This window comes from Gossypium arboreum, chromosome 8 (assembly GCF_025698485.1).
Source record: "Gossypium arboreum isolate Shixiya-1 chromosome 8, ASM2569848v2, whole genome shotgun sequence".
In the NCBI taxonomy this organism is placed as follows: Eukaryota; Viridiplantae; Streptophyta; class Magnoliopsida; order Malvales; family Malvaceae; genus Gossypium; species Gossypium arboreum.
The window spans coordinates 133,503,280-133,514,865 of record NC_069077.1 but is presented as its reverse complement, the minus strand read 5'-3'; the positions used below and the strand labels follow the sequence as shown (position 1 = coordinate 133,514,865).

Sequence of the window (11,586 nt, the reverse complement as noted above, 5' to 3'; positions counted from 1 at the left end):
TTTTATTTTATTATTTGGAGATGATATAACTCAAAGAATAAATTTCTAATTAAAAAATATATATTTATGGAAAGAAAGAAAACAGTAGTAACAGCCAAACAAGTCATTGATTTAGTAATAATGATGAGTGATGAAATCAAATTCTTCCTTCCTTTTAGAATTGAAGCACAAAAAAGGAATAGAAAGAAAAGGAAAGAAGCAAAACCAATAGTAAGTGCAGAAGATATGCTTTGAATCTGTTAATTTAATTCCACTTAAATCCCGATACACTAAATGCTTAGAAGAATAAAACGTCACCTATAATTTTCAAATTCCAAAAAATATATGGTTACATAATCGTGGAATGGAAAAGTAAGATGCTGCAGCAGCCGGCCACACAATTTCACATATTTTAAGGGGTCCATTACTCCTTTTCCAAACAACAAAGTGCTGCATTACTTCATTTTCTTTCTTTTAATATATATATTTTCACAATGAGTCCTCAAATTATAGTTTTTATTTTAAATTAATCTTCAAATTTTAAATATTTTAATTATATCTCTAAACTATCAGCATTATATCAATTAAATCTTTTAACTATTACAACTGTTAACTTAACTATTATATTTGAAAATTAAATCGACATCATATTTATCAATTAACTTAATGATTTTAGTAATAAAAGGTCTTATTGATATAATCTGATAGTTAAAATATAGAGACTCATAACTTATTTTTTTTTAAAAAATCAGAATTTAGTATAATTACATATTATTAATTAAATTATTTAAATAATTAAAATAATACATACAGCAAATGGGCCTGGCCTCCCACTCGCACAAAGATAGCGCCAATAAAAAGGGCACGAGGGTTCTTTACAAAGCCGTGCTTCGTCTCGCCTTTCCTCTACACAAAACACTTGAAAATATCTCTCTTCACTTTCTTCTCTTTTCAACGCAGAGTGAAAGGCGGGGAGGCCGTGGACAATCTCTCTTGCGCTCTTCTCGTAGGTAAAAATGTTTTACTCATAAATATCTGTAAAATATCAGATCTGCTATTCTACATTTTGGTTTTTACCTCTTCTGCTTGATATATACTCTTTACTCAAGTTTTAGTTTACCGTACATAACTTAGATCTGTTTATTCTCCGTCCCTTTTGGTTTAAAATAATTTTGCTCACGTTTGATCTGATCTGAAAAGTACATTGCTTTTTCTTTTCAGATCTATCGGTATTTACTGCTCCTTTTTCTCTTTTAGTGCAAATCGGTGGTGTGGAAATCTATAAAACTTGTTATTTAACCCTCGTTTACAGTTAGATTCTTCAGATCTGTTTGTTTTGCTTACTGGTCCTGTATCTGCGTTGTCAAAGATTGTAATATATTGTTGATTGCTTTGCGTTATTTTTTGGTGCTCTGCCATTTACCTTATCTGCTTGCATGCATATACATATGGTTGATCAGGTGAAATGTCTTCATTTTTGGTGTTCCGTAACTTCGTTAGTATATTGAATAATATAGTAATATAGCTATCTATACGTGCCAGACTACATTATCTGCTTGTAATTTCGAGTACCATTTAGAATAGGGATAATGTAACTTTTGGCCCTTGAACTTGGCAAATTGTTCTATTTTGACCCTTGAATTTGAAAATTGTTATTTATTTAAACCTGTTCTGTTAATGACCTTGAAAAGAAAAAGGGATTATGTAACTTTTGGCACTTGAACTTGGCAAGTAGGTCCACATTGGCTGCTGAACTTTTTTTGGTCCATTTTCATCCCTAAACTTGAAAAATATTAAAGTTTGATGATGCGGCACTCTTAAGTTTGAAAAATAAAATCTTTTTAGATGATATGTGGTACAATCTTAGAGTGTTATACTTATTGTTGTAATAATCAAAACTCATGGTTGAACAGGTTAGACTACTAGTTCTTGATTCAATCAGTTTGACCGATTTGATCTTTGAACTAACAATAATTAAATAAATAATCAAAAATCCTTTAAAAAGTAAAAAGAAAGATAAAACCAGATTTACTTGGCTTTTAGATTTTAATGAATTTTTAATTAATTATTTAAATATTGTTGGTTTGACAGTTTGAACTGATTGAAAACTGGTTGAATGAATTTTGGACGAAAACCTGTTCCACCACCAGTTGGGTTATATGAGATTTTGAGATTGTACCTTAATTTCTTTTTATTTTTTATTTACTTGATGTTGTGGCACAACCTCAAAGTGCAATTTCGTCAAACTTTTAGATTTTTCAGGTTCAGTGATCAAAATGGATTTAGTTTTCAAGTTCAAAGTAGACCAAAAAAAGTACAGGTATCAAAGTAAACATAGTTGTCAAGTTTAGGGGCCAATGTAGAAGTACTAGCTAAGTTCAAGGGTTAAAACTTACATTATCCCTTTTTTTTTATGCTCATTAACAGAATGAGCTTGAATGAATAAACGGTTTTCAAGTTTGGGGGTCAAAGTGGATCAAAAAAATGTTTAAGGGCGAATGTGGAGCTGAAAGTTACATTATCTCTTTAGAATATTTTGATTGGCATTGTGGCTCGGTATGTGGTTTAATTTTTTTCTACTAATAGTGGTTATTAAATGTTTTCTGCTTAAAATTGATCGGATAATTAAGTTGAATTGACGAGTTGTTCTAAGTACTTGGGTGTGTTTTGTTATACCTGCAGGATATTCCATTAGTTTGCTTTGTTGCATCTTTCCCTTTAATTGTTTTACGTTACCATGCATGAATTGAATGACTGATTGTACAAATTTTTGTATGTTGATGTGCTCATTTGCATTCTTGCGTGGAAATCAGAATGGATCAGATTCAACATCCATCTGTCATGCAGAAGGTAGCTGGCCAGCTCCTTTCTTCTAGCATTTCCCGAGATTTTCAAGGGTATGATGGGTCTTTCAGGAGGCCTGCTCTATACCAAGGACATTTTGCATATGGGAATTATTCCAATGCTGGAATGCACTATCCTATTGTTCCATCAACAGCTACCGCCATTTGTGTTCAAGCCCCTGCAGAGAAAGGATTTACCAGCTTTGCCATTGATTTCCTCATGGGTGGAGTTTCTGCTGCTGTGTCAAAAACAGCTGCTGCTCCGATTGAGCGTGTTAAGCTTTTGATACAGAACCAGGATGAAATGATCAAAACTGGTAGGCTCTCTGAGCCCTACAAGGGTATCGTTGATTGTTTCAGGCGAACAATGAAAGATGAAGGAGTGGTTTCTTTGTGGAGGGGAAACACTGCTAATGTTATTCGTTATTTCCCCACTCAGGTAAGCACTTGTAGCTTTTTTTTTTTTTTTAATCTTTGGTTTTGTTATTGAATATTTTTTATTGCTTGAATGTTTTATGCTTATTGTTTTGTTCATTTTGCAACAGGCTTTGAACTTTGCTTTCAAGGACTACTTTAAGAGGCTTTTCAACTTTAAGAAAGACAGGGATGGTTACTGGAAATGGTTTGCTGGAAACTTAGCATCTGGAGGTGCAGCTGGTGCTTCTTCCCTTCTTTTTGTCTACTCCTTGGATTATGCTCGAACCCGTCTTGCCAATGATGCAAAGGCTGCAAAGAAAGGAGGAGAGAGGCAATTCAATGGCCTTGTTGATGTCTACAGGAAGACCTTAAAATCTGATGGTATTGCTGGTCTTTACCGTGGTTTCAATATTTCATGTGTTGGAATCATCGTTTACCGTGGTCTATACTTTGGAATGTATGACTCCCTGAAGCCAGTGCTTCTCACTGGAGATCTGCAGGTTAGTATGATGTTTAAATTTGTGTAAGAGGTTTTTCACTTTATAACTGTGACATTGATCACAATTCCCACTGCACTGCATTCTATGTTAAATTTTGTGTCATATGGTCTCTTTGCTTATTAGATGGTATTTTCTACATTAAAATTTTACTAGCACAATGGTTTTAATAACTCTTACCAATATCTAATTGAGCTTGTAATTCTACTTCAATAATGTATGTTGTAATGACATCTTGCTCTCTGTTTCCCTCTGAATATTACAGGATAGTTTCTTTGCTAGCTTTGCTCTTGGTTGGCTCATCACAAATGGTGCTGGTCTTGCATCGTACCCAATTGATACTGTGCGTAGAAGAATGATGATGACCTCTGGTGAAGCAGTGAAGTACAAGAGCTCACTCGATGCATTTTCTCAGATCTTGAAAAATGAGGGAGCCAAGTCTTTATTCAAGGGTGCTGGAGCTAATATCCTTCGTGCTATTGCTGGTGCTGGTGTGCTTGCCGGATATGACAAGTTGCAGCTCATTGTGTTCGGAAAGAAGTACGGATCTGGTGGTGCTTAATATCTCTTTTTCATTTTTTACTTGTTTATGTTTAGATGGTGATGAAAAGCTCGACTACCCAGAAATTTATTTCGGCCAAAAACTTCATTAAATAATTCTAATTTAGTCAGAGAGATGAGAGAGGGTGTTTTAAACCCTAACTATTTATATTCTCATATGGAAATTTTGAGTAAGAAATACTGGTGGCTAATGCCTCCAGCCCCTGTCGGATTTTTATTGGTTTTGATTTTTGGAAGTTCTAGTTCTGTTTTAGTGTGGGATGTCATCCTCATTAGTGATTATTTTAGGCTTTCCAACCGGATTGAATTATACTTAATATCATCAATGATAATTGTTTAAATGCCGGCAATTAGCGAGTGTTTTAAGAATTGTTTGTGCAAGTCTTGTCCGAAAAAGCTGTACGAGGTCCGTTGGGGTTTAGCAGTGCCAGAAAACTTTTGGATTTTTAAAAAGGAAAAATTAAAATTTTTAGTTTGTCTTCTTTTAAAAGTAATTTTGGTTTTAAATTATTTGTTCATTTCTCTAATAATATAGTATTTTTTATTTCTTGGTATTTAATTATAAATTTGTTAAAATTATTAATTATTTTTTAAAATAATATAAATATATTAATATTTAATTACAAATATTTAATAATTATATTTAAATATTTAAAATATAATTTATATATTTTAATTAAATTTTATAAATAGTTAATATTTATTATTTAAAAATATTTAAAATTTATATTTCATATGTTAAAAATATTAACAAGTTATAATAAAAAATTTAATCTTACTAAAACATAATATTAATTAATTTAAATAATATTTAAATATAATTTAATAAAATAAATATTATATTTTTAAAAATATTTTTATAGTAATATTAAATACTTAAATTTTAAATTAAAATTTTATAAAATAATTCTTAAGCACTTTTCACAATAATTTTTGTAAGTACTTTCAAAATATTACTAAATTAACCCTTTATTTTCAAAGTTTGCATGACAAGCTTATATGTAGTGGAGGAATTTGTGGGTTGAACTTAAAGCTCAATTTTTAAAAAAAATTCGAACTTAGTTCAGGTCATGCTTCGTTCAGTTTTCCTAGGTGACTCGCTTTAGTAATTATTACTAATAAAAATATTTATTTAAAATTAATTACAAAATACATCAATTTTGATATGATATTATTTTATTTTTTGAATAGTGAGTCACGTTCGGCTGGTTGGTAGTTTAAAAATTTAACACCTCTGGCTATGAGTAGACATAATTATCCTATTACAATATTGGTAGTAGGGTTTATATACGTTTAACTTGTATCTAGTTGGGTTTTTTTAAACCTAATTGGTTCTTGACGGAAACTATTAACTAAACTAATACATGGCTGTCGTCCACTTATGTACTGATAGCCCATAGCCAGACCTAATCTGCTACGAAACTGTAATTATCTAAGACCTTCCATCCAACAAAATGTCTTTACCGTCAAAATTTTGTTGTCTTGCTCTCATTTCCAAAAGACAACAATATCAAGTTTTAGCTTGTTAACTCTTCCAATCACCTTGCATTGTTTTAAATCATTCAAACCCGTTTCTGTTCCACACAAGCAAAATCACGTTATAGAGGAGTTAAGAGTCCCTTCAGATGCCTATTGCACCCCTTTCCCTTGCTTCTTCCTTCCATCCAGATTCTTTTTCTTAGGTTTAGTTTTGCTACTAACTCAGGCACTCCTGTAGCTGCAACTCTTTTCCTAGAGGACCCATCTATTTCATTAATTACTGCCTGCAGAACTTCGAGTATGTTAAAAAGTTTCCTTATTCAGCTACTAATTCATAACTCTTCTTCATTCTGTTCTATTAACTCATTTGTCTTTTACATAATCTTTTTTAAAAAATATTTTTAATAGTAGTGTAGTAACTAAGCCTTTAAGGTTTGAAGCAACGACCAAGCCATTGAGAATTGTGAACCTTCAACATTTGGACCAACACAGAAACATCCATAGATCCACGTGCGTTTCTCTTCCTAGGCTATGCAAACACCTCACTCCAAATTTGATTCGATTTCTCTTAAAGAGCTCATGAATGAGCAAGCAAAGCAGAAAAAAAAAGAAGAAGAAGATATACCTGTTGTACCTCTTCGAAAAAAACCGTGTATCTCTTTGAAAAAAAACGTCTATTTTCCTAAATAATTTATTAAAAGAACCATTCTCATAAAAAGAAAAAAAGGGAAAGAAATTAAGGGTTTCAACTCTCATGTAGCTTCCTTTACATTACCATTGACTTTTGTCCCATGCTTAATGCTTCAGTTGTGTGGTAAGGTTTATAGCCAGATGGTGTTTGAAGTCTGAAATCCGGCTCTCCTTTCAATGACCTATTTTATTATCAATATAATATAAACTTTTAAAATTCACATTATAATAAATTTTTACTCTTTATATTTTGATATTTATTATTTTAATTTTAATTTTTAAAATTTAATTCTTAATTATCTATTTTTTTTACTTTACTTCACATAAAAATATAAATTAAAAATAAAAATATCTTTTTTTTTAAATGGTGTAACATTATCTCTTAAAGTGTTTCGACTAAATTGACGTTAAATCTTATAAAATCACTAAAAAGTAAATCAATGAAAACCAAATCATCTTATATAAATCATCTCAAAAGACAAAAAAGAAGTGAAAATAATGATTTTGAGTTTTAGGTATTTTCATTCTTAGTATATTTTTAATCAAAAATTATCTAATAAATTAAAAGGTCATAAATCAAATCAAAAGTATAAGGGAGTTTAAAATTATAAGCCAATTTAAAAAGCTATCATATCTGAACCTATTCTTCTTTCGTATGATTATATGAATGATTCCCTCAAACTCAAAACAAATGCAGACGAAACGGGTAGCCATTAATTCCACCTTTGGCTTCGGGTGGGGATGACTGACTACCAAATGAAGTCAAAAAGCCCCTTTCCCCTATGCTAAACCTGTTTCCTTTATGCATTTGGTATCATTGTTAGAAGCAAGATCCAGAGAATGAGAAAAGCAAGATCTTTTTTAAGCTTTACGGTACTAACTACTAAACACCTTTTCCACCATTCCTGGCTCAAAAACCACTCCCACCATTCAACATATCTATATCAAATATACGCAATTCCCAAAGTTTAGAGCTAACGAAATTTAACTTAAGGCGGCTACTCGAAGTACTAATTTGAAAAACCAACAGCTCCCCATTTAAGGAGCATGGAGAACATATTAAAAATATCTACTTGTTTAAAATCTGTTCAACAACAAAAGAGAGGTACATGCATGCATGATCAAATTATACATATCAAGTTTTTATTTTATTTTTGAACCAAGGCTGAGGCTGAGACTGCTCTTTGCCTTTCCATTCCATTCCGTTCCTTTGTGTTGTTTAGAGTGTTTCCCTTTAACACATTGCTTCACAAATTGTTTGATTCCTTTCTTGTGCCCCTTCTTCTCAACATGGACCGCTTCCCTCTTCTTCTCTTCTTCCAATTCTTCCTCCAACTGCATACACAGCTGATTCAAATAAAAAACCATCGTCAGATCACTAGTTACACATGCATCATATATCATATCATATGATTTAATAATACCTTGAGTAGTCGGTCCTCTACTTGGTCCAGCCTATGAAGGAGTGTTCCTTTGAGCTGAGTCTCCACCATGACATGATCAATGGGACGACAGTACTTCTCCAGGGACTTGGCGGTTGGGGAGAAATCGATAGATGAAGGATGACCCTCCGTACATGTGCTGCCCAACGTCACAGTTGATGGGGTGGATGCGCTAGAGCTCCTTGGGCTTGGAGACCTGTTATAATTACCATTACCATGGCTCCCTCTCATTTCCTCCAACTGCCTTACCTGATCATTCATATTAATATATTATCAAAGCCATGCAGCATGCAAATGAAAAACCAACTCAATTAAACACCAAGATTATAACACCATACCATGTTGTCTACTCGATCTAGTCTAGACAGAACCGGTTCTTCACCAACGATACCCATCCAGATATTCAGTTTGGTTTTCACGGGAAATGATGTATAATGAATTGGTGACCAGGAGAGCAGTCGTTCGAGATGTCTTAAAAACAAGAGTGATAATGTTAGAAATATATATTTAACTATAGATGCAATCTATATTATTACACGTGGGAGCTTCCTAGCAAAGTGTAGGATGTGGCATGATTCTAGTGTTGCACGTGTTAGAGCAACGGGGACCATAACCATATTGTCAGGAATTCATGATGGATAACGATAAATGATAAATTACACGTCGTCATGCAATGAATGCAAGGTGACCACGTGCCATTGCAGGCCATATCTGTCTTGTATGTATGTATGTTATGTATGTGCGTATAACTGTACGTATGGGCCGGTTACAAATTGCTTTTCCTTTGATGCTATTGCTAGACAAAGCCAGCCAAAAACCAAGAATACTACTAGTAAACTTTAAAGCAGTTCTTGCATGTGGTTGCCAGGGCCCTGGAATGTAATGAACTAAAGATCCTTCTTGCTTCATCAAACAAATAGCATGAGGTTGATGTTTAAATGCAACATTTGTGATCTAAATAATAATTGTTGGTAATGCAAAATAGTTGAGAATTTAGTGGAGGTTGTTGACGATTTTGTGGAGGTGTGGTTATGGATTTATTTACAAAATTGCCTATCTTTTTACCGTATCACCCTTCTGTTACTAGTATAAATAGAGGATTAGTTTCCTCATTTTTAACACATTGAACAGAGAAAAGAACAATTCTCTATGAAAACATTCCTCTCCTCCACTTTCTGTGTGTTTTTTTTACAAACTAGTCATTTTTGTTCCTTAATCATTTTTAGAGAAAATTCTATCTAGGAGTTTGGATTTTAAGTAGGACCGGTTATGATCTCTCTAAACTTTCTTGGGAATTGTTCCTACTGTGATTTCTCGAGAAGAATAATACCAATCGAGTTCTATTTTCCATATTCGGGTGTACGAATATTGACGGACTATATTGACCGCTTCCAGCGTACTAATGTCCAGAGTATGAATACTGTAATAAGATATAGAAATATGAGGAGGTATTTGAAAGTATACGGGTCAAGTTGTAATATAATTTTTACAATGGGATATGTGGACACTCCGAGGATCGTACCCAAGGGAGGCAAGTGCTAGGTCAATTCTAATTTAAACACTACAAAGATCTAATTAGTACTTTAAATCAGTTAGAGTACGAAAACATAAAAAGGGTGGTTTAAGGATTTTTATAATAATAAAACAAAATAACATAAAAGAAATAGACTTCAAGGGATAAAAAGGTAGAATAAATCAAATCTTGATTTTGGGTGATTAGCTCGCTTCGGTAATCTCCATCAACTGTCATTTTAGGTTTCTTGTCAATCAACTAGTCGCTACTCTAGCAGGATCTTCTGATCCTCCACTAACATAACGAGTCAGTAAGAACTACTTATCTTCCGACCTCACAGTCTAGACTGGCTTGGGGTGAAGGTGTTCACGGATGGACCATACAATTTTTGGGTTAATTTCCACCTTGATGACTTCCCGATATTGTCAGGATTAGGGTTTGTTTCACGTTCTTCCTTTCTCAAACAGCTAATCCATTAAGTAATCCTACAAAACAGTTAACAGATCATTCCTCCACTCGCTAATCCCCCATAAAGGGATAAGTTCCCCATAGCTTTCATAGACAATATAAAATCAATGTAAAGAGAAAGTATGCTAATTAAATCGACAAGATAGAGTAAATGAAAGAGCCTAATTATATTAAGATTAATCGCAAATCCACAAAGTTTGAATGCTTTCACAATTCAGATCTCTTGAAATCAACAAAAACAACTAAAATAAATCTAAAACCTAAGAATGAAATACTAAACTAAATTTTACACAGAGAATCTAGGCTAAAGGAATGATGTCCATAACAAGTGAAAAATAAGCCTATTTGTAGCCTTCAGATGTCGTCATCCTTAACCCTAGGTTAGCTAATTTTCCCGAGCTTTAAATTTGAGTATGCAGGTCAAAATGCCCTTGAGTCGTGTTTTATTACCGTCACAGAGTTGATGTCGCAACACACAGGACCTATTTCGCGACAGAGATAACAGTATACTCCTCTTTGAGGCGTTTTCAGAGGTATTTCACGACACCCTTAGTCCGTGTCGTGACATCAAAGCCAGACTTGAGTTTTTTTCCATTTTCTTCCTTATGTTGCGACATCGAGTCATCCGTGTTGCGACATAGCGACCAATATTCGTTTAGCACGCCTTCTAATGGTCTCTTGCACACTCACAAAGTGTGTTAGCTCACCCTTAGGCTTCATTTGGCCCCTGAGGTTAATAAAAGACTCAATTCACACATTTTATTGAATGTAAATAAAACTAAGAAAACTTAACTAAAACATAACGAAAATGCTTGTATTCAAGCTCCTTAAATACGAAAACTAGTTTAATTTGCTACACCGAATTATGGAAAATCATGTGTTAACCTTTGGGGGATGACGTCCATTACACGATTACATCGATCATGTAACACCCCTCACCTGTATTCAACGCCGGAATAGGGTTACGGAGCATTACCAAACTTATCACACATTTAAACATACATTTCATATACAATTTAATCAATTCAAATACAATCGCAACCAATCATATTATCCCTAGTACGAGCCTACGAGGCCCTAAATAAGTATTAGGAGCGGTTCGGGACTAAACCGATAACTTTAGAAACTCTTAGAACACTTAGAAAATTTTCTCAAAAACAGGAGACACACTCCCGTGTGGCTCGGCCGTGTCTCTCACATGGCCAAAGACACGCCCGTGTCACAGGCCGTGTGGATATTCGAAATAGGAGCAAATGACTATGTTCCAGCCTGTGTTCGACCCCGTGTAACTCTCTAACTTGGGTCACACGGCCAACACACACACCCGTGTGGATAACTTGTGTACCCTAAAAATAGCCATACACGCCCGTGTGCCAGATCGTGTGCTAGGCCGTACCAAACCTGTAGGGTATACTGACTTATGCCACATAGACAAGTCACACATCCGTGTGTGAGGCCGTGTGGAGCATATTGACTTGGTTTTAATTTCAACACCAGGGGACACACGCTCGTGTGGACAAAAATAGGCTTATTTATTAAGCCATTTTTCCATCCAACTTTCACAAACCTATACCAAACCAAATTGCACAACTCATGGTATAAAAATAGACATTTAAACCAACCAATTCAAGCCTAAATCATGCATATTCTATATCACCATCTTCCATACACATAAGTCACAAAAGTAGGCCACACCA

At 33.9% G+C, this 11,586-nt stretch overlaps 2 protein-coding genes across 2 annotated transcripts; one reads left to right on the top strand and one right to left on the bottom strand.

Annotated features, from left to right (window-relative positions):
• Window positions 1-822: 822 nt before the first annotated feature.
• LOC108469905 (ADP,ATP carrier protein 1, mitochondrial-like) lies at window positions 823-4,647 on the top strand. Its single transcript, XM_017771014.2, has 4 exons — window positions 823-989; window positions 2,793-3,261; window positions 3,368-3,739; window positions 4,002-4,647. Exons 2-4 carry the CDS (start codon window positions 2,794-2,796, stop codon window positions 4,296-4,298), a joined length of 1,137 nt encoding a protein of 378 aa, XP_017626503.1. The 5' UTR covers window positions 823-989; window position 2,793; the 3' UTR covers window positions 4,299-4,647.
• Window positions 4,648-7,480: 2,833 nt separating this feature from the next.
• LOC108468958 (uncharacterized) lies at window positions 7,481-8,388 on the bottom strand. Its single transcript, XM_017769829.2, has 3 exons — window positions 8,247-8,388; window positions 7,891-8,157; window positions 7,481-7,813 (listed from the first exon to the last, which is right to left on the bottom strand). The coding sequence occupies exons 1-3, from the start codon at window positions 8,301-8,303 to the stop codon at window positions 7,610-7,612; spliced, it is 528 nt and encodes a 175-aa protein (XP_017625318.1). The 5' UTR covers window positions 8,304-8,388; the 3' UTR covers window positions 7,481-7,609.
• Window positions 8,389-11,586: the final 3,198 nt, after the last annotated feature.